The sequence below is a fragment of the Gymnogyps californianus genome, chromosome 4 (assembly GCF_018139145.2).
Source record: "Gymnogyps californianus isolate 813 chromosome 4, ASM1813914v2, whole genome shotgun sequence".
Taxonomy (NCBI): domain Eukaryota; kingdom Metazoa; phylum Chordata; class Aves; order Accipitriformes; family Cathartidae; genus Gymnogyps; species Gymnogyps californianus.
The window spans coordinates 79,406,919-79,430,466 of record NC_059474.1 but is presented as its reverse complement, the minus strand read 5'-3'; the positions used below and the strand labels follow the sequence as shown (position 1 = coordinate 79,430,466).

At 36.8% G+C, this 23,548-nt stretch overlaps 1 protein-coding gene across 1 annotated transcript; it reads left to right on the top strand.

Moving 5' to 3' along the window:
- Nucleotides 1-2,651: 2,651 nt before the first annotated feature.
- MYOZ2 (myozenin 2) lies at nucleotides 2,652-22,676 on the top strand. Its single transcript, XM_050896149.1, has 6 exons — nucleotides 2,652-2,753; nucleotides 3,310-3,413; nucleotides 8,839-9,008; nucleotides 12,914-13,043; nucleotides 14,798-14,981; nucleotides 22,246-22,676. The coding sequence occupies exons 2-6, from the start codon at nucleotides 3,338-3,340 to the stop codon at nucleotides 22,475-22,477; spliced, it is 792 nt and encodes a 263-aa protein (XP_050752106.1). The 5' UTR covers nucleotides 2,652-2,753; nucleotides 3,310-3,337; the 3' UTR covers nucleotides 22,478-22,676.
- The last annotated feature ends 872 nt before the right edge of the window (nucleotides 22,677-23,548 follow it).

Below are 23,548 nucleotides of genomic sequence, written 5' to 3'. Positions count from 1 at the left end.
ATAAAACTGCAAAAATAGAAGCTAATTCCACTATCAATTCCAACAAGAAGCAAAACACTAATCTAACAGGTTAACTGGTGGGATTGTTAAATAACAATTACTCCTATCTAGGGGGTATCTGTTTTCATGTGAGTTATATAAAAATTAAGGCTGAAAGTGAAATCTAAAGTCATCAAGTTCATACCCATGCTCTGAGGCATGACCAGTATGTCTAAACTACTTGCTTTTAAAAATTGCCAAGGACGTTCTTTCCACAACATCGCTAAATGTTCTGGTCCAATGCCAGCTATCCTCCAAGAAAGAAAGTTCTTCTTAATATGTTGTCTATACTTCTGATATGAAATAAGCTGAAATAAACTTTGTGAACAAGAACGGAGTCTAGATTACAGACTCATTTTCCATGTGAAGAGATTGCTATCACGACTCACCTCCTTCTTGTCTTTGCTAAGCCAAACAAACTAAATTCTTTCACTTTTTCTTCACAGGTAATATTCCTTAGCATGTGTTGCCTGGATTTTATTCAGTTCTTGACATCTTTATATCTTTCTTAAAGATGATCAAAATATTCCAGCTCTTTAGTGTCAGTACAATGCGATTATCTTCCTCGTGATATTCTGTTCACAAAGCTCAAAATATTTGCCTTTTTTTGTACTGCACCAGTGACTAATATTTATTTTGTGATTCAATATTATTCTTCTGCCATATTGTTTTTGGCAGTTATTCCTTAGTTTGTTTCCCTGCAATTGATTTTTCCTTCTTATGTGCAACTACTTTGAATTTTATTTCTTAACTTTATTGATTTTGAATTATTTCAACAATTTTTCAGTGTGATTCTGAATGGTAATCCTACCATTCTCAAGAGCTTGCAGTCATCCAGAAGTAACAGCTGGCTGAATTGTACATGCTGTTCCGATAGTGTAAAAGCACAATTTAGCTTACTAGTGTATTTTTTATTCTATCAAATAATTAGTTAATGGAAATTGGAATAGACTAAACACGGGACTATCCCATTTGGGATGCCTCTTGATATTTCCTCCTGGATCAAAAGTTCAAGTTTAAGGACAAGTTCAGTGTCAATCAGTTGAATGCTCACTTTATAATTTCATTTGCTTGTGGCTTTACTGAATTGCATTTGATTTTTTATTTTTTTCCAGTTCATCAAGTTAATTTAACATTTAAATTCTTCCCTACAGATCGCTTGTAATCTTCCTAGGTTGGCATTTAATTGATATTCTTTACTCCTTCACTGAAGTTATTAATGAAAATACTGAGTAACATGAACCCTTAACAGACTCTCCTGCAATCCCACTTGACAGCTTGGTGGTGAACCACTGAGAACAATCTTGGTCTTTAGTTGAATAGATAAGATTCAATCAAGACTTTGACCATGCTTGCTGGTACTGTCGAAAGTGGCTGATCCAAGCACAAAAACTAGAAAAGAATTACCAATGAGTAACGGCAGCAGATAAATTCTGATAGTGAGGATTAAAATGAACACCTCTTTGGGGCAGAGATGTCTAGGATCTCAGAAAAACATTTTGCAAAGCTAAGCCTAGGAATAGAAAGTTTGAGGAAAAAATAATGCAATTTTTTGGTTGGACAGGCAGACTTTTAGGACATTGCATCAGGCACATGCACTTTATCTGTCTCAGAGTGCTTCTTGCTTGAAAAGTTATGCACATTGTGTTGGTGTATTTTATTACTCTCCAGATTCCATTTCCAGTCAGAATTCCTTTCTCCTGTCGTATCAGGATCCAAGCAATTTTCTGATCAATCCTCCAAGCCAAACAAGACCATAATTTTCCATAAGAAAAAGAAGCTTCCTAGAACAAATCCAAATCTGAATCAGAAATACAAAAACTTCATCTTGCTTTCACTGCCCCATAATTCAGCTAGCTGCATTCAGACAGGAGGGTAAGGGGGGAATGTTTCCTTCTGCCACTGTTTCTCTCTGTCCAAAGTTGGTTGCTGTCATGAAATATCTGTGCTCTACATATCACATATTTCTTTGATAAACTGATACAACAGTATCCTGGAATGCTGAATATTACTAAGCTTCAAATTACTGCAGGTTTCTGTTCCTAATGCACAAAGAAAATTAAGAGATTTTGAATAACAATTGGTGAGGCATGTGCTTGTTGAGCAATTACTCCCTACCACATATAATACTGAAAAAATTCTCATTTCTTTTTCAGAACAGACTTTGTATATCAGCCATCTGCCACTGACTTTAGCCATCAGCTACTATTGAAGCACGGTTTCATCTTTCACTAAAGGATTAGCCCATGCCATTCTCATCTGATATAGTCTTGCCCATCCATATATTTAACACCTTATTTTTAAATGTCTCTTTCCTGGTTATAACACGGAGATTATTATTCTCAGAGGTGATGAGGAGATGATCTGTGTGAGTATGAGGGGAGCATTCCATTAAATCTTCCAATAAGCTCTGAAAGGGATATAAACTCTCTTTGTTGTGGGTGCAGTTGAATCTTTTCTGTTCTCTTCTTTCGCCAGGAAGATATGAGTGGCTGGAGTGTTTGATTCTATATATAACTAGTTGATGTCAGCTGGATGCCAATCCCTTTGAAGAGGATCAGCCCCCAGTTTGCCTCGGTACTAGGTACCATGCAGATCCAAGCACAAGGGTAGAAACCATCCTGGACCAGGCAGGTCATCCCCATACATAACTAACTCCTGAAGCTTCAACTAAAGGGTTGAGATCGCTTTTTTCTGCACAACAAAACAGTAGGGTAAGTGTATTGTTTCCTGAAATATTTTGACATTGTCTGTCCTACAAACTGTCATATAAAAGACATTTATGTAACCTCTTGACTCTGCAATTAAAAAGATGTTTATTTTTTTACTTAGTCAGAAATGCACTTTCTTTAAAGATGCCAGAGCATCTCATTTAGTTCCTCAAATTCTTTATTAGATTAAGAAATGCCAAAATGTAACATTTCTGAAATCATAACCAAGATGTAATTAAAATATTAGTTACGAATTTACATCTTTTAATATAATGTGTAGATGTGAGAAGGCCTAGACCACTGACACTGATTTTGCTACAGAATGTATGTAGCCAACTCAAACCCATTCCTTCGAATCTTCTTTCCATCAGAACATGCCCTAGCATCTGTCTGCAAGCAAGAACTGCCAGTGCACTTTGCACAATTAAAAGCGCAGTATTTCTAAAGCAGAAATAACTAACTTCACTATTCAGCCATTCTAAACAGGCTATTAGAAATGAAAGTTGGCTGAATTGTGCAAGCTGGCTCAACAATGTAAAAATGTGTTGTTTTTTTTCAGCAAGGAAAAATCATACCAGAAAAGCACAATGTTATCACATTCTGCCATGGTCAAAGAGAGGAAACAACAAGCTTCAGCCATTATGGATGAAATACACAGAAATGGTATAGCGCTGAACCCAGCTTACTGTATATGCAATGTCCTCTAGCCCTCCCTAATATATTTTTTTAATCATAGAGTTTAACTCTCTTACAGCTTTGTCTCTGGGTGTTTTGCCATAAATAATCTTGTGGGAGTATCATGCTGCCTATGGTAACTAATCCTTTTGTAGTTGCCTCTTTTCATTTGAAAGCTATTTTCAGATGAACAACTGCTGTGGAGGAATGAAGTAATCTAACAGCTGATGTACATTCTGCTAGGATAGCCTTTCAGAATATTATTTGAGGTTAATAACATTACTTCATTCCATTTTAAAAGGCTATCATCTAAGAAACATGCTGATCTGTATCCTCTTTTTTTGCTCTGTTTCACTCTGCTTTTTTATATGAATGATAAAAAATTTGGAAAGAAATGTTTACATCTCTGTTGCCTCCTCTCAAACTTCATCTTTGTAACTAACAAATTTTACTAGCATTTGGCAATTGTCTCTAATGCACAGCCACCAATTAATCTTATATGAAGAAATTTTACTTTTCTGTTGTTGCACTGATGAAAACGAAGACACTTATGAGAAGGTAGTTTGATTTTCTAAAACAGGTTCTTAAAATTACACTTCTAGTGTGACACCTTAAGAAGCAATTAACTCAGTTGGGAATACAAATCTGCTTGGCTTTCATTAGATATGTGCTGGATGCTTTTGGAGATCCTTCCAATCCTCCCCATGAAGCCTTTTTTACCATCTATGTAAAAGATCAATCTTTTAAAAGTGGTAAGGACCTCACAAGCCTCACTGAAAAAACAGGGAGCTCCATTAATATTTAGAATTTATGAACATTATACCACTCACATAGGATAAAACACTGAACATTAAATTCCAGGATTGAAAACCTTTCTTGTGGGCTTTTGCTCCAAAGAATTTGGGGATGGTTTCTGTACTCACTCACTGACTATTGTGATTGCATGAAGAGTAGGACAAGAGGCACAAGGTTTTTAGAAAAAGAAGCTACGAGTTTCAGTGCCTGGTCCTAGTCCTTCTGATACTTGCATAGTTTTTTTCTGTAATTTCTATTCCTAAGCAAATACCTCTTTCCTCTTTCCATTCTCTGCTGAACACACACTTAAGTCTGAAAGCCAGTCTGCCCTTACAGATTTCATTACAACTCTTTTTTTTTTTTGGTATTGTAAACCCAAGTACTGTATGTGCCTGAAATAGCCTGTAAGCTCTTCCGGGCAAAAAAAAAAAATCTTTCATATTTTGTGTGGAACCAGGCATTTCACATGGTAAATGTTGCTACTATTCACAGCAATACTAATAAATCTACCATATAGTCCTTGAAATCATTGGCGTTATTGTATAATCTGTGCTGATGCTTGGCATTTGCCTCACATAATCTGTCCTTTTATTGTTTATGTATTATCAGATTTGCTGTCAAGTTTAGATTCATACATATAGATATGACAGCTTATCCTACAAGATATGCTGTGATATGTGGCCACTGAAGGCAATACTAACTCTTTTAGTGTACATTCTACTTTTGCATCTTCTTTGTATGCCTGGGATATTTAAATGTTAAAAAAAATATGAAATTCCATGAAATGGGTGTGATAAGAGTCTGAAATTTATAACTGTACAAGCCCAGTGAAACTAGTTAAGAAACAGAAGGATAACCAAAGCTGTAATCACACAAAGTATATGGTAGTTCTTTGGGACCAAATCTGAACAATTCTTGAAAAAATCAAGGAGAAATCTGGTTTTTAAATGGCTAAATTGAGCTCTATTAATTTTTGACATTTTATATTTCCCCTAATTGTTAATTCAACAAGCTTCACCTGAGATCTGGAAGGTGAACTGCTGTCTTTCTGGGTTTTGCATCGCTATTAGCAATGAAGGTCCTGCACCTGGTAATTACATAAAAATTAAATGTAATGTTTCAGCCAGTCTCACAGACCTGTGAAACTCTACACTGTTAACAGAGGTAAACAGTAACAGAAGATTCTGTAACGCAAGTCCTGGTAGCTTGAAATGACAAACAGAAAGCATACCTACTGCATTTTTATTTCAGCCCCTTTTTATTATAATGCTTTCAGGTAAACAGTGAATCTCAAATTCCTTGCTAAAAGATATTCATAGCAGAAACAGTTATTGATAAAATACAAATTCAGCCAAGTTTTTACCAGTGTCTCAAAGATCACCAATCTCTGGGCACGACTGGTAATGACTGAAAGTCCACATCTCCTGTTGGCTTGTGGGAGATGACTTTATGTTTTAGAGAAATTTGACACGTCATAAAATGCTGCAGGAATAGACACTAACTGTAAACCCTCTTATGGTCTCAGAAGAGAGACTATAGTAGTAAATCAGCGTGTGGATATAGTGACCTCCCCAATCCCTTGGTTTTTCACTGAAAGACTTGGACTAATTGTAACATTTCTACAGCTACTTGGTAGAGGTAAACATGAATGTAAATATACATGTTTAAGGAAGCCCTTGGAGTTCATCAGGTTAGCCTTCAATTACACTTAAATCTCATGTCCAGTTCTATACTATTTCTTAAATACATTCTTCAGTAGCTACATGATTAACTATCTTTCATGATAGAGTTAAAAAATCTTATTTCTGATACTACAACAAACATACTATCTGATATTCATTATTAAAATTTATAATCCAGATTAAGGTATTTAGAAGATTGTAAACTGGAGGATTAAAGGGGGATTAGGGAGTGAATGCAGGAGGAAATATATAAATCATATTTAAATACAGTCTGTTATGATTTTAAGCACAGGACAGGAAGGACTTGGCAGGAACAAATTAAGAAATGAAGCTAAAACGTTAAGATTAGGATTAAACTATGAATTAAACTTCCAGTATTAATTTACTATGTCCATTTATGACATTGATGTTCTCTTTCTATCATCCTCTAAATGTCCTCCTTTTCTCGTTCTTCATCACCTTTTCTGCACTGACCCTGAAACAATCCCTAGACACATCATAGAACTAGACAGATGATTAGATTTTAGTTGGCAAGGGATTCAAATGAACTTCACACTTAAGTTTTTGGGATGCTGCCTGGATACACAATAGTACACAACTGTGGGTTACAAAGTACCTTGGAGCCTTCAGTTAACATTAACAAGAACAGTATGTATGTAAAGGAACAGCAAGGCCCAAAATAGATAACATCCGGCGTGTCCCAGAAGAATAGTGAGTGGTTTGGACAGAGATCTGCAATCACCTTGGCACCCCAGTCTCTGAGGATGTACATACTACCCACTCTGTGTACAAAGAAGAAAAGCTTTTTCTACTTGAAAATGTTGCTGATTTGAGGGGTAAAGTTCTTCCTCCTTACTAATATAAAACCATCCAACAGTCCATACCCCTGCAGTAATCTTGAGAAAATATAAAATCAAAATATGACTTGTGGGTCTAAATTTCAGGCCACAGGCCAGTAACTAGTGCACTTAACCACAGAGCCAAAACCCCACCACTATCTGTCACTGATATGGCTACATTGGGCAAGCTGAGTCATTTTCTTCCATGTTAAGAACTCTCTGTTTTGTAGTTACCTCTTCAATAACAGCAGGTTGTTGGGATTCTTTGTGCATACTATTTTTAAAGCAGAAGTGCATGCTCCAGCTCACAATACAGTTAGCTTGCTCTTGCTTCAGTTAAATCTATTGCAAACATTCAGTTGAAATCAGTATGAACAGAAGTGGATCAACAGTGATGCACTCCAGGGCCCACAAACTTGTTTGATTTACTACATGGAAAACTCTTGTCTATGCAGCTTTGGCTGAATATTTAATATACCTGTCTCAATTAAGTTTTCCTCAATGTCAGCAAATCACATTGTTTTTCCAACATAAAGTTACTAGGAGACATATGCCATGTTGAACATGATTTACTCAAAATGAAACTCTGCATATGCAATATTAACTTTGACATTAGGTGCCTTCTGCAGTTACTTAATTTGTAATGTTGATTTTAAACAGGGCTTCCTGTGTGCTTACTCTGGAAGCAAGATACAGTGTCTTACATATAATTTGCTTTCATTTCATTTTAATGCATCAAAATACATGTCAAAGTTCAGAATTTTAAATCCAGTAGACCATAAGAATACGTGAAGAATAGAATGACTTATTATTAAAGAAATAACAGAACGTGACTTTGAATAAGTGGATCAAAGAAACATACTAGACCATTGATATAATCCTCAAAGGACACTGCATCTTCCTATTTTTCTTCCTGAAGTTTATGAACAACTGAGGAGGACAATTTCAATTAATAAAATGATAAATATTAAAGTAAATGGCAATAGGAGTTATTTTCTTAAAAAATCTGTTTTTACTATGCGATCCAATTACTGCTATATTTGTTAATTTCTACAACCTTCTAAGCAGAAATAAATTAGTAGAAAATAGTTTGTTCAGTGTTGAAGCTACTGTATTCTAAGGTTTAAGCTTTATCTATAGGTTGAAGACACCTAATGAGAGAGTTCAGTCACTAAGCAACAGCTTGCTCATTGCCACCAGCATCCCAGTTTCCAGAACATTACCATGAAGATGACCAGTAGAGTTTCTGATATTCAGAGTTCTCCATTTACAGTCCCAATTGATCTCCCCTTCCCCTGCTTCTGCATTTTCATTCCCATTTCAAATCCCCCAGGAGGTCACTAAAGACAAAGAAGGAATTTTTCCCAAGTAGTGAATAAAGTAATATTGCATCCAGTAATTGTTTCCTCTTAGAGAGAATTAAAAAGAAAATGTTCTAAATGTATCAGTTCCTAGAAGCATGTTGTAATTCTTTGTTAGGGCTCTCATTTTCAGCACCTTGAGCTTTATTTTGAAAGCTTCTTTAAAAATAGTTTAAAAATACTATTTAATAGAGACTTTCTAATGCAAACTTTTCTTAAAGTACAAAACATGCCCTGGATTTCAAAAGCAAGCAGAATATTAAAGAATAATTGAAAATAAAATGTTTATAAGCAATAAGAAACTGGTAGGTATGTTTAAAAGGCGTTACCGGCTCATCTATCCAATGCAGGACACAGGAAGTTAACTGAAGGTTTGATGTGGGAACCCTGGGGTCAGATGGAATTCTGTTCCTGGTTTCAGCAGAAGCCAGTTTTCACTAGTCTGCTATCAAGATGGTGTGTAGGACATTATAGACCTGATTTTGATAACAGCTGAATGCCTTTCAACTGAAGTAAATTTGGAGCTTGAGGTGCTTAGCATCTTCGAAAAAACAGGTTTGTGGTGTTCAATACTCTGCTCCAAAATTTTGGAAGAATGATTAATTTCACTAACACCATAGGAAGCTATGCTATGTGTTAGATAAGTATGCACTAACATGTTGGACTTCAGGTGTAGGGTATAAAATATCAGGCATTTAAGAAAAACAGAGGTATGTATTTATCCATTGTATTGCAGTCTCACCCAGCTTAAACCTTGGAAAAAAGGTCAGCACCCCCAGAGATATCATGGTAGAGGAACTGTCAACACTCAGCAACAGAGGTGCAAGACTCTTCAAGAGACGTCAGCGGAGATCTGACAAATACACATACGAAAATTATCATTATGTAGCAAACAAGCCAAGAAATGTGAGTACTTTGTAATAACTTATTAATGAAACACCGTGAGACTATCTTGGGTTCCCTTGGTGCTCATGATACACATTGTGCATGATTTATTTGTAGTTTCAGGAAGAATAAAAGCAAAATCCTGTACTAGAATGAGGCTAACATGAAGTGAGCCATTTGTATTTTATTGAGCTCCTATAGACAAATAAAAAATCTGAAAGCCTTAATACTTAAGGACATCAGATTCAAATCATTCCCATTCAAATCTGATTCAGGTTACTAGTGATCAGAGTTCTTATCCTGTAATAATTGGCTCATTGACTACTGAAAATTAACTAGTTAATGTGAAAATTAACTAGTTATGATATTCAAAAGTTTGGAAGAAACTTTCGCAGCTTGTCAAAAGTCTGTCTCATGGAACCAGTAAGTATTTTTATTAAAATAGGCTGGAGGTCTCAACGTGGTTCCCAGGCAGCAAAATGACTCTTACAACTGGCACTAATACACTTCTGGCCTGCCTGTCTCAACAGGGAGAAAAAGGATGGAGCTTGTCACTGAAAGACAATTATTCTTCGAACTAGTCCTTAAGGAACTGGGTTAAAGCATTAGTGATACCCTGGGAATCCTCACGGCAGGAACTAAATGCACCTGGCATTTGTCTCATCTGTGGCCTTTGCAAAATATTTAAACCTTTTGCTTAACCTCTGAAAATAGGGACAACAACATTCATAAATTTTACCTAACTCTCCAAAGTGCTGCAAGGTTTAATTATTTGAACATGAATACTCTATGCCCAGTCTAATACAGCACGCAAGCAGCCCCTCTAATTCCAGTATTTATTAAATTCTGCTTCTCAGTTACATCCATGCATCCCCACTGATTTCAGATACAAAGGTATGCGACTAAAGAAGCAGAATTTGTCCCAGTACTGTTAAGCTGCTTTGAAGATGAAAAGAAACACACACTACAAAAGTTAATGACTATTAATTAACCTAGGAAATATTTCTTGTAGAACAGCAATTCTCTTGCCCTGAAGCTTTTACAACTAATCATTGCATAGGTGGTGCTACGATTGTGTTAGCATCCAACCCCTGCAGAATCCATACAAAGACTTTGACACAATTCTTCTTTAATCTTCTCTTGGGATAAGAAAAATAGTAACTATATGTAATGTATTGTTGTGATATAATCTAAAGTTTCTATTGGTACAAATAGGAAACAATTAATTTATTAATCAGAACAGCAAAGCACCAAAGGGCTTACTCATATTATGTTTAATTTTACTAAAGAAAATACACACACACTTGTAAATTAAGCAGAAACAATAAAACGAATGAAACTTGTTGACTCTAAGGAAACTTTTTGTCTAGTTGCATCTCATAATGAGGCTTTGGGAGCAGACAATAAAGGAGGCATTTGCAATTTACCATTGCCTATGCTAACCAAAATGTTGAGGGATCTCACAACAGTCAGAAAGGCAATTATTGGAGCTGAGTTCAATATTTCCAATATCACAGCTGAAATCTTTAAAATATTTTTGTTCCCTTCTTGAAGAAGGAATTCTCTATGCTTTGTTGACTGTAAAGGTAAACACATTTGTAATTCTGTGGCCTTTACATTTCCCATACAAAAAATTAACTTTACTCAGGAAGAAAAATATGTCTTAATATCCTGTGTCACAGAAAAAAAATTTTTATGTTTCTTTTTTTATGGTGCAGATATTTCAAACTTCTTTGGTCATTCACTCAACAGAAATTAAATTACATAGGGATCAAATGGGATCATGTTTGAGCTTTGATAAATCTGCCTTTTTAAAATAAATCTGCACAAAAGAAATCCCATATAAAAAATCTGAATAGCTCTATTGAACACCCAAAACTATTATTAGAACACTATTATTTAGAAGCCCATCTATGAGTACTGTCCCCCCAATTTCTCCCTTCTAATTGAGTATTAGAAGATACACAGATAAATTCTGAGCACAACACCATCAATCTCGTCAGAATTTCTGTATCCAGTTGCATGCTTTTGCTACAAAGTCTGACAGATCAGTTCCCCTCTAGCCTACTTCTTCCCACAAAAACACACAGAGTACTCATACTGTACAGTCAGTATGACATTCCGACATGTGAAAAAATGATGCCTCTTTGGTTTCAGTTCCCTTCCCTTAAATGCCTATTTAGCCACCACTGGTGTTGTCTTCATCATATTTATGATTCTGCCTGCCAAAATTAATCTTTCTAACATACTTCAGGATGGCTAGAAAACATTCTGCCTTGATCTTTTTTTGTTTCAAGTTTAAACAAGTATTGTTTGTTTGCTTTCCTACTTTAAGAAACTCTTACTCTAAAACAGTCTATATTTAAATTGCTTTTAGCCTATGTGTCATAGCTAAAATAAGATACTGACTTCTTATGATACTCTAATTCTATATTTATGCAACAATGATTAAGCCTTTAGATGTTTCCTTAGAACCAATGACCTGATAGGAGGGTGGAAAATAACAGCATATCATGAATGTCCAGACAGTGACCTGTACTGAAGTTGTTATTTCTATTACAAATAAAGGAAAAGAAAATCCCAAACAAAAGCAATTCAACAAATGCAGTGAATTTTCAACTGATATGGGAAGAGACGCTTTGAAGAATCAGTGCTTTGAAACTCAAATGGCGCAAACTTGCCAAATTTCTTGAAACTTTGGGTAGTAAAGGTTCTCTCTCTGGCACATAACAGCTTCTAGTGTCTAGTGATCCAGGGGACACATTTTATGGGCTCCCCTGCCAAAGTGACCAGATCTACTCTTTGCTGTGAACCACACGGCCCACATGCACAGGTAGATTTTGTGGTGATTGGTGTAAGCTGCAGATGGGATGAACTCTCTTCGTAGACTGCTGTCGTGGTTTAAGCCCAGCCAGCAACGAAGCACCACGCAGCCGCTCCCTCACTCTTCTCCCCTCCCAGTGGGATGGGGAGGAGAATCAGAAAAAAAATAAAACTCATGGGTTGAGATAAGAACAGTTAATAACTAAAATAAAATATAATAATAACAATAATAATAAAAATATAATAATAATTGTAATGAAAAGGAATATAACAAAAAGAGAGAGAAATGAAACCCAAGAAAAGATAAGTGATGCACAATGCAATTGCTCACCACCCGCTGACCGACGCCCGAGCCATGATCCGCCCCTCCCAGCCAACTCCCCCCTGTTTATATACTGGGCATGACGTTCCATGGTATGGAATACCCCTTTGGCTAGTTCGGGTCAGCTGCCCCGGCTATGCTCCCTCCCAGCTTCTTGCACACCTGCTCGCTGGCAGAGCATGGGAAACTGAAAAATCCTTAACTTAGGATAAGCGCTACTTAGCAACAACTAAAACATCAGTGTGTTATCAACAGTATTCTCACATTAAATCCAAAAAACAGCACTGTACCAGCTACTAGGAAGAAAATTAACTCTATCCCAGCCGAAATCACGACAACTGCATATAAATATTTAAATTTCCGAAACTTAAGAAAAGGTCAGACAACTCAGCTGGATGGTTATAAGGCTTTATGAGTCTTGTTGACCTAGCTCACAACACCTCTAATCCTTTCAATAAAGCATTCACACACTTGTAATACAGATATTTAAAATTGTGCTGGGATATCATTCTTAACACTGAAAAATTATTCATTTTTGCTTACATAGCCAATGTAAGAGAGTTGTGAAACTCTTTCATCTTCCAGCTAACAGCCAGAAAATCCTGGGGAGTGCTATCTAGCAAAGGAGGTACCAAACAGCAGGACAGTACACCTTCAGATAGTATAGCCTGGGTCTCAGGTCTGGGCTGTAAATCAGAGTATCACTCCAACCCTCAACAGAGAATCACAGAGGCTTTTTTTGCCTGTGCTGTCAATGATATTTATTTCTGTTTGAATGCAGCGTGGAGAACCCATACAGAGTGTTAAAATGGACGGCCTCAGTGTGGAAGGAATTCCCCAGCATGCCCCAATGACACCTCCTAATACACCTGATCCCCGGAGCCCACCACATCCTGACAACATTGCCCCAGGTAATATATGAGTTTACAGATGTGAAATATATTTAGTTCTCATTTCACAGCAGAGGAAGGACCTCTTTATAGAACAGTATCTTCAACAAGAATTTGTTAATGGACTTACTATTAGAAATCTATAAATTTGAGTCAGATAACTCATCAGAATCTCCCACAGAAATGTAAAGTGGTGCTCTTCAGTTGCTTCTGTTCATTTTTAAGGATTCTATATGCCTTTTGTACTACTTCTTCCTAAACTGAAAACATACATTAATATCAAGAGAGACTGCTCCTATATTTACTGGTCTTATAAACATTGAGAAACAAATCCTGAGATTTAAAACCAGATTAATATACTGCTTTTTCTTTGCCAAACCTTTGTTTTTAATATGCAATACACTGCTCAACAGTCTGAAAGTTATCCATTGTAGTTTAATTACCCATAAATGTAAATCTGAAGTCACTGTAAGTTTTGCTAGAAACCTTTACAGAGGAGTAACTTAAAAAGGAATTTGCCTCTGGCTGCATAAACTGTTCTTTTTTAAGTCCTTAACTGTGAGGGTACTGTTGTCTTTATTTAAAGCAGTGAGCTACAAGAAGGCCTTATTTTATATTCTTTAAAGACTAGAGAAAGCTAATTTGTTTTAATTAATTTATTCAGTGATATAGCCCTTCTTCCTGTTTATGAATTATCCATGAGCAGACTGTGGTTTTTACAAATTCATTCTTTGTTCAGAATTACTCAATGCATGTTTTGTACAGACCTTTTCTAGTCTATGTAAACTAGGTCAATGCTACTCTGTTAGTGACTGCTAAGACTCTGTGCATCCATTGGTCAAATACAATGCGAACAGAGGTAATTTCCATTGCTAAGACATGATAGAAAACTTCAAGCCTTTCTTTAGGCAAAAAAGGTCTGGCAAAAGGAGTAGATATTAAACCACAGGGGTTCTTTTAAGCTTATAGAAGGAAACAGCATTAATTTAAAGAGCTAGATGTAGTGGGAGGGTAAAAGGGTAGAATAGGTTTCTCTTGTTTTTCAAATAAATAGTATAACTGATATAATTGGATAATCCGTTGCCGGTTTTAATTCTTCAAATTGTACATTAAGGTCTGGCTTCCCCCTCCCCCTTATTCCTGCCATATTGTACTTGGTTTTAGAAGAAATCAAACTGAATATGGAATTTATTTATTTAGTAAAATTCTGATCAGAGCCTGATCCTCAGATGATTATGCAGAGAAAACAACTGATTCTTCACTTTTTCAGATGATGAAAAGGACCAGAGAATCAAGTAGGTAGGACATTTTAAAGCATCTAAGGCAGAGGCAAAGACAAAAACTCCACTATAATGGCTGTGATCCTAACTCCTTTTAATACTTTTGGAAAATTTCACCCAAAGACTATAGAATTATCTTAGTTTTAACCAAAAGGCTGTTATTAAAATCTTTTTGTGAATTCAGCCCAAGGGCTGTGTAGCTATAGTCTGCTTTCAAACAAATGCTTATAATGATAGAAACAAATTTATATAAAACTAAAATAAACTTAGCCTCAAAAGAGGGTGGAAGCCTTTGGGGCAGTTATCTAAAAGGCTACAAATTCCCCCTGCCAGCTTTCTGTTTCTGTGTAGCTTTGGCCAGGTGACTTGATCCAATTGTTCATTTTACCTAACTGTGAAATGATGGCACGTTACTTCCTAGTTACATAGGATGGTGGTAAGGAAGCAGAAAACACAAAGTATTATTATAATGGTTTTGCCTTGATTGCCTTGCAGGATATTCTGGACCACTGAAAGAAATTCCTCCTGAAAAGTTCAACACTACTTCTGTGCCAAAGTATTATCAGTCTCCCTGGATAGAAGCCATTAGGGATGATCCAGAGCTGCTGGAAGCTTTATATCCTAAACTTTTTAAACCTGAAGCAAAGCCAGAACTGCCTGACTACAGGAGCTTTAACAGGTAATTCTGAATGGACACTGAATTTTAGAGTGCAGAGAAAAATTACTATGAAATCAAACATTTCCACCAGCTGTAAAAAACCCCTACCGCCTGTGTTTGCAAGTATATGTATAAACATGAACACACACACAGATTACAAGTGGCAAACAAGAGCATTAAGGAGAAAACTACTCTCTCTCTAAAGCATGGACCCAAAATTAAATTGTAGAACCAGGAATGTCAGATGAATTGTTGAAAATATTGAAAGAAAGAAAGAAAGAATCAGAATCCAGTGTACTCAGTAAATGGGAAACATGGGCTATAGCAATGCTTCAAACTCCTTTCAGTACTTCTGTTGTTGACTTCAGCAGGTACGGGATCGCGAGATCTACCAGGGAAACGCTCAGTCAAAACTTTGTTTGTAAGCTGTATAATGCAAACCATTCTTTTTTTTAATACAACTCACATGACTTGTTTTTTAGCCAAACAGTACAATGAACTTTATCCCTCAACCAATTCCTCACACCAAATAATTAGCAGATTACATATTTTACTGCATTTAACATTTTTTATATCGTCGACAACCTTTGGTAACAAATTAACAGATAAAACATTACAAGCAGACTTAAAAAACATTTGAAGTAGAACGGGATCTGAGAGTGAAGTTATTTACATAGTAACTAGTATACTAAGGCTTTCAGTAGAACTTCTAGATATATGGACAATATTGGGTTTTGAGCTATTTTGAAAGTTTTAAAACACATTCTTGTTTATGTCTTTTTCTTTCACTCATACCATTCACACTATCTTTCTTTATTGAAGTTATGGACAATTTTTCTCTAAATAACCCCTGCTGAGTTCCAGACAGCTGAGCCAAACCAAAACCCCTCCTCAAAATGCCAGACAGCAATCTATTGAAAAAGAAAATGGCTCATGGCAATATAAACTTAGAGAAAAATACCACAAACATCACTTGTGTTCCGGCCATTGAGGTGGGCCTCAACTATGAGTGCAAGGACTAAAAAATTACACAATTCAACATCAAAACTGGCACTGCAGACACTAGACTAATTCTGATTTCCTAACAGCAATATACATCGCCATGTTAATAATTAAGTCTGTGTGGCACACTCTTCTCGGCAGACAAAAGAGCAAATACAAGTCAGAGAGATGTGCCACAGCTGCTTACATTTGAACAGTAACTGCACAGTTTATGTACTATTGTTATTGTAACTTTAAAAAAAAAAACAACCAACAAAACCCCATCAAAGATACATATACATGGAATAGAGACAGAATCAGTTCTCCCTCACAAGAGAGATTCTGAGTCCAGCATGCGAGTTGTTACTGTGAAGGACAGGATCAGACAGGGCACAGAGGCCCCATTAATAGGGATATGTGTCTTGAGATGATATCTATCTGATGGCTTCTTTGTGGATTTTTAGCTGCTCTGTGGTCCCATATTCTGTTAGTTGTCCTCTTACAACACTAACTGAGTTGCTCGGATTTCTTTCTATGGGGATTTTCTCTATGTATGACATGGCAGAACTGTGGCTCACCACAGTCCAAATTTCTTGAACATATGTGCATTCATATAAGGGAAAGGTCAATATTCTCCCTTGTAACTGCCATAAAAACCTAAAACCTGGCACATAAATCCAGATGCAGACTGTGAAATTGGTAAATTCAAAACACAAGGCATACAAATATAACCCATCACAACTCTCCTTCTCATGGAAAAAATCCACCCCCAGAAGAAAATAAAAGATGCCTGGTGGACCTAGGAAAGCTGTTACATACAGGACACTCAGATTTATGTTTTCAAGCAAGAAGGGTTAGATCCAAAAAGAAATTGAGAATTTGTGAAATTGAAATTCAAGATACTAGCCTCTTGGAGAGGATTTTACAGCCATGACTTAAGTGTCTACACTCCTAAAAATGCAGAGGAGAGTGGGATGTCTGATTATGGGATTCAAAACAGACAGCACACTGCATGCCAAGCTAACCAACAGAAAATATTACAGAGAAGGCTAAATGTGACTTAAATTTCTTCGCTAAGGCCATCAGCACCTAATTCTGTCTTTCTATTTTCAGGTCAGGGCTAGATTAAGGTCTTCTTTTCCAAAAACAGAGCAGGGGTCCCATGTATTCTTTTCAAATTTGTATAGACAATAAGGTTCATTTCTTCGGAAAGAGCATTTTCCTAAGCTGTGGCCAGCCTGGATTTATTTCTACAGGAATGTCAAACCCTGAGGAGAGGTGTAACAACCTGGCTTCTGGCTCTTCCACGGAAGAGGTGGGAACACTTCACTTCCCTTATTAAGACCTGTGCCATAGTACAGAAAATAATAAACCTCTTTGGGCTAGAGGGAGTAAACATCTTTCTCTAGCTGAACAATTAAGAAACTCACTTGGGGAAAGAGAAACCTGGGCCTACATCTGAGCTCCCAGATTTTTCAATGCACTTTCTTTAATTACTGCTTACAGTAAATTAAACAAACAGATTTAGGAGCAGAAAACAGGACCTACACTTCTCTGCTATTAGTTGTGTGGCCTGATGTCTAGGCTAAGAGTCCTACCCTGTCTAATCCAATTTTTTATTTCTGGGTAGCATTCTTGCTGGAATACTATATGTGAGCAGTGAGGTCCACTCTCACAAAGAGATGCCCTCAGACTGAAGAGAATCCAAATCTCTTGCAGAACAGCTCTGGTCACAGACATACTATTATTTGACAGAGAGGTTCAACACTAACAGCCATGGACTTTGAGTGAAAGTCACTATTTGCTCAAAACTTGCCGCAGTAGCATATTATGTGTGTTTTCAAGCATGGAAGTTTAGGCAAAAGATTATTAATTGGAGAATCACAGATGAGCTTTGGTCTAAGACAGGCGCAGCTGCCAGTATAGCTAAGATAAAGGCAGATCTGAGCACTTGTATAAGGAAAACATTAGGCATCTCAGGAATTTAGCAGCCTATGGGCTTTGTGCATAAGGTGAGCTATCTCTTTGGACTTCTGTGTCTAGATCCTGCTAAGTCATTCTGTGCATCTAGGTCACAGCATCCTTGACTTCTTTAATTGCAGTCTCGGAGACAAAGCAAATGATACTGTATTAAACAATTAAAGTGTGATATAATGGCAGCATTTTGTTACCAGTGAGGGTATCAATCAAGGCTTTCTATCATGCTTCATCATTCAGTAAAGTGCCATTATGTTTGTTCTCCTGCAAAACACTTGTACAGTCATCATTAGTCAGGCGAGGGTGTGGTTAACAGTAAGTGTGATGCATAGGACTCCCAAAGGAAACAGGCCAGAGATTCTTCCCAGTTCTTTCAGTGGTATCTGTTAAAAAGACACTCAGACTTTACAGGCCATATTCTGGTTCCTTTCAGCTTTCCTTGTTACACAACAAACTGTAAAAGCAACACAACTTTAGCAGCTAGGGAGGTCTGATGTGTTGGAACAGACGCACACATGCATGGCTTAAAAGTATATTCAGCACTAAACAGCATTCAGATTTTTTTTTCCACTGCCAGCAATGAAGAGGCAACTCTGGACCCTGTAGCAGTGCAATTTTTATAACAGCAGAATCAGAACTAAGGAATTCATAGAGGTATTAGCTGGGGTCTAGTATGCATTTTATGCTGCAGGGATTTTGCAATGCTGGCAGGTCAATGAAGGAAGAAGTGGTGGCAGCAAACGTCAAGCACATTTGCTTTCTGAGGCAGGGCTTTCTGTGAGACAGCCAGTTATGGTTTAACAGCACATAGCACTAGACAGAGCGCATGATCAGAGAAATTGGGTTCTGAGGATCTCTGAATAGACTGCTCAGACCAGGCTACCCTTCCTCCTGGATGAAAATGAATCTGTGCTAGCAGAGAAGTGCTGCAAAACAGAGCCATGCCATCTGATTTCTCTTGGAGATTAATTCCTATTAGGATTGAAGAACTATTTACTGGTGAAAAATTTTGTTGCCTCTTTTACCAGTGTGGAAGCACCTAGTAATCATCTGTGGGAAAGACAGCATGAATCTACATTGAGGAGTTTGTAATATTAAATTAGTACCTTTATTCCATCTGCTTTCTTGCAGCTGGATAAAATGTCAAAGGTAGGATTACGAGTAACATACAAAGCACTACATCTTACTCACATAAGAGAAGCAAGTCTGACTAGTTCTGCCTCTCCTACTAAATAAATTCTTGCTCAGCTTTCTCAATTCCCAAAGACTACTGTTTCAAAAACACTACAGGAATCCAGTCCATCTGGACTGGGCTCTGTTTCTATTGATTAATGGATTCTGAACTCTATTGTAAAAATGCTGAGATCCAGAGCCTCAAAGGAATTTTGGGTGCTAACTTGAAGTGATGTGAGATTAGTGGAAGCTGGGTGCTTAGCCAGTTCCTTAGCACCTAAATACCTCTGCGAATTTGGCATTAGTTCTTGCACTAAGCTACCATGAAGCTCTGAGCATTTTGCAGGGTCAGGTTCTTTGCTCCTATGTCTCCTTTTTGCACAGAATTAGCAATAAGCAGAATGTTCTAAGAATGACAGTCCCATTTTAAAATGTGAAACTCACATTTTTTGTAATTATGTAATTGAAGATGCTAATCCAGTACAGTTAAAACATTTCTTCAGACTTTCCCAAATAATCAACTACAAGTAGTCTCCTATGTTGAGACAATATAATGTTCAATAAGAAAGACTGCAGGGAAAAAAAAAAAAAAAGCAGCCCCGCTAAAACAACAGCTAAAAATAAACGTGGTTGTGCCTGCTACTGTTAAATCATGCACCCACTTTTTAGGAATATGCAAAGTGAATATTAAACAATCTCTTACACTTCCTGGTGCCACTTCCTACGGCTCCAAACCAGCATTTCCACCCTTATTATGAGCACTGACTACTGGAATTTTTTACACATGAGTTTTAGGCTTCTATACAATGAATCAGACCTCAAGTGATACAGTTGATGTGCACACAACACAGGCCATTACAACATCATGTTGTCAGACAAGTTATTGCTCACAAAAATATACTGCTGCTGTAAAGGAAAATTAACATCTATTAGCCAATTACTGTACTCTCCTTTATGTCGATCATCATGTGCTTCTGCCTAGCATGCAGGAATGCATAATTCTGTGAGGCCAGACTTTGTATAGGAACTACGTGGGTTTTTTTGCCCCCAAAAGATATTTGAATTTCCATAGAACAGCCTCCTGTTTCTGTTACCTACAGAAACATGCTGTATTTAAAACCCAAAAATACTACAAAGAGGAAGTTTTACGCTATAAAATCATTTTGCATTTTATACAGCTATTATCGTTCTGTTCATATTGATTATCCCTTTAATTTACATATTGATGAGAAATAAATATTACAACAATGTGAGAATGTGTATCTTAATTAGAGCAGCAATTAAAACAATCTTTATTATCCTGTAAGATGTAGATCACTACATTCACTCTGTGCCAATTACCAAGCAATTATTTTTAATCAGTATCATACGGTATCCTATTTGACATCGTGACCTAGAAGACAGTTTCACAAGAAAAGCTTGATACCACAGGCACTTTGTATAAAGAATTTCCTTTGACCTCAAGAGAGTTTAATGCCTGGACTGGCTGCTGGTGCAAAATCTTGTCTTATTTTGACATTCTCTGTTTGAGAAACAGTTTTGGAGCTTAATCCAAAGCAGTGCTCTTCTCTCAGTAAGTGTGCATGCCCAGAACTTTCATGATGTTTTATATCTTACAGGATTGACCCTTTGGAGTTAACACCATCCCCTTCAACAAATGCTGCTCGTACCGAAATTCAGTGAATTATCTGTGTAATGACAGAGCAGTGCCATTTCTTTTAGGTCATGGATTCATTTTTCTGAATTAATCTCTTTTTGTGTGTGTGTGTGTGTGTATTTAATTCTCCCTAGTTTTTGTTTTATCTATAGTTATCTTGCTGAAAATCCTAGTCAGATCTTCAAATGATCTCTTTTAGTTTCTGTTGGTATTAATTTCTCTGGGCTTCTGCGATAATACCTGGAGCCACTGGAAATATATACCAGCAGATCTGTTGTTTTGTATCAAACACACAAAACCCACCAAGGCTGGTGAAATTCCATTTCAACAAAAAATCATTTTCGTATGCCACTATGTATCTAGCTTTGCAGAAATCAGGTGCTCATGTGTAGCTTAAAAATCTGACACTCTTAACCGGCCAAAATAAATCCCAGCAAAATTATGCAGCTGATCAAAATGCAGACCACATATAATAGTCTGTTTGGTCACATTTGCTTATACAAAGGAGTCTGGAAAAAGTGACAGAAAAACTCAGGGGTTTTTTTTTCAGCCTAGAAACCTGCAAATATAGAAGAATCATGGCAGGTATTTGGAAATACTGTTTTAAAAAATTTGCAAATGTATGTAACAGTTCCTGCTTAGTATTTCTTATCTTTTAGTTTCTCAGGCTTACTGCCTGAGGGAACATTTACATTTAAATAACATGAAAACTACTGGTTGAAGACTAGGGGCCAATTTCAGCCAGTGTTTCAAGGTTTAGTTACATAAACATTTTCTTCAGAAACAAAGCTGGTGTAAGAAGTCTGCACCCATTCCCCTCCTTTCCAGAGCCTGTAGTCTTTGGCTGTTCCTTTCTGCTTCACTTTCACTTTACTGTCTCCTCACTTGTATTGCTCCAATTGTTTGAGCGTAATGATATAAACCAGATATTGATGAAATAATTTGGATTTTAAAATGCTCCTTTGTTTTGAACGGTCTTTGTTTAACCCAGATCACATAAGTGATCCAAGTTTATAGCACAACCCACATACATTCTAACCAGCACAACAATATGGTGCTGAAATATAGTGTAGTGGGAGGAACAAGCAACTGGGGATAGGAGAAAATGGGGTGAGAACCTCCTAAATGAATTACCTGCTAGAGAGAATGTGCTGAACTATGTTTTCAGACTTATCAACTTATCACCAACAAAATAAGTTTAGTAACTGTGACTCACCAATGACAAGGTTTTCTTGCAACATCTTTTTCCCTTGGCTTTTCCGTCCATTTGAATTTTGAAGGCTGAAGGCTTTACCTAAGGGAAGATAAATCAGATCTTAAAGAGAATTTGCCAGAAAAACAACCAGAATACTTTTCACAAAAGCTTGAAAATGTAAACAAGAAGTTGTACCAAATCTGTATCATTAAAATAGCTTCTGTTCTTTTCAGCTCCTGGGAGGAAAAGAAAACAGGTATTTTTAAAATCACATTTTACTTTTATTTCTCTAATATCTACAGAGTTGCCACTCCCTTTGGTGGTTTTGAGAGAGCATCAAAGCTGGTTAAATTCAAGGTACCAGATTTTAATCTACTGATGCTAAATGATCCCAGATTCATGATCCTTGCAAACCCTCTTGCTACCAGAAGATCCTTCAATAGGACTCCTAAAGGATGGACGTCCGAGAATATTCCTGTAGTGTTCATTCAGCCTTCGGATTCCAACACTGTTCCAGAAACAGAGGACCTGTGAGAGAAGCTGCACTCTACATCGTACAAAATGCTGAAAGCTGCACATCCATGTATTTTTGGTCCAAATATTACTAAAGCCTACTGACAAAATTTTTCCTTGGCAGCCGGAGTATAAGTAATAATGTCTGATGCAGTGTCTCTTTTCTGGCATCTAGTTTCATCTGTAGACATAATAAAATAAAGTAATTTGGCAAATGTGACTGAGATATTTTCTATTTGTGTTTACCTGTTCTTCTTTTACTTCAGCGAAAACTAGAATATCTAAATATCTAAAATCTTTGCTTGTCATTTAAGAACAAGTGTATTAAGAAAAAAAAGTGACACTACTATCAAGGGATTTGATTTGATAGGTATGCTGATTATGGTAAAACAACTGAGTAATATCACAACAGTGCACTCAGTGCACTCCGAGTACTGCCTGCTCAAGATAAGCTCTGACAAATCAACCTTTTTTCCCAACCCTGCTTTCAGCCAAAGTTAAAAATTTTGTCATTACTTCAGTGACAGCAAGTTTAGGCCATTTTCCTCCTTTCTGACTCTTACTCAGCTTTAATTATGGACGTCAATATCCACGTCACCTGGATTTGTTTACAGAAAATGCAGTAAATTTGGCAATGACAAAGATTACATAGTGGTATGAAAAACTACAGAGGTATTTCCTGGATAAGTCTAGAATGTTTGTGTTAATCACAACTAAAAAACCCACCAATGACTGGCTATGTTACCACAAATGCTTTTGTTACTAGAAAGAAATTTCATAGACCTTTTCCCCTACAGCCATAGTATACACTGGGACTTAAAAGCATGCGAGTTTTCTTGCTCTTGATACGCTGGCAAGCTCTGACATTTTAGAAATACAAGTATCAGACTCTTATTAAGCATCCGTAACTACACAGGGGGCAGGCAAAAATCAGTAAGAGGGTGCTGTTTTTCAGTGTCATTTTTCCGGTTACAACTACATTCTAGTAAAAGGCAAGCATCTGTTTAATAATTGCTTGTTTCTAAATGCTTTCGTGTTTGAGAAGTATCCAACATCTGCAGGTTGGATATTCTAATATACAGTTTAGTTTGC

What these genes read in the sequence shown, in the direction of transcription:
- MYOZ2 (XM_050896149.1), top strand. Translation starts at nt 3,338, where the DNA reads ATGTTATCACATTCTGCCATGGTCAAAGAGAGGAAACAACAAGCTTCA. An exon ending in TAGCAAACAAGCCAAGAAAT is followed by an intron (nt 9,009 to 12,913) that starts GTGAGTACTTTG and finishes GTTTGAATGCAG; the next exon opens with CGTGGAGAACCCATACAGAG. An exon ending in TCCTGACAACATTGCCCCAG is followed by an intron (nt 13,044 to 14,797) that starts GTAATATATGAG and finishes ATTGCCTTGCAG; the next exon opens with GATATTCTGGACCACTGAAA.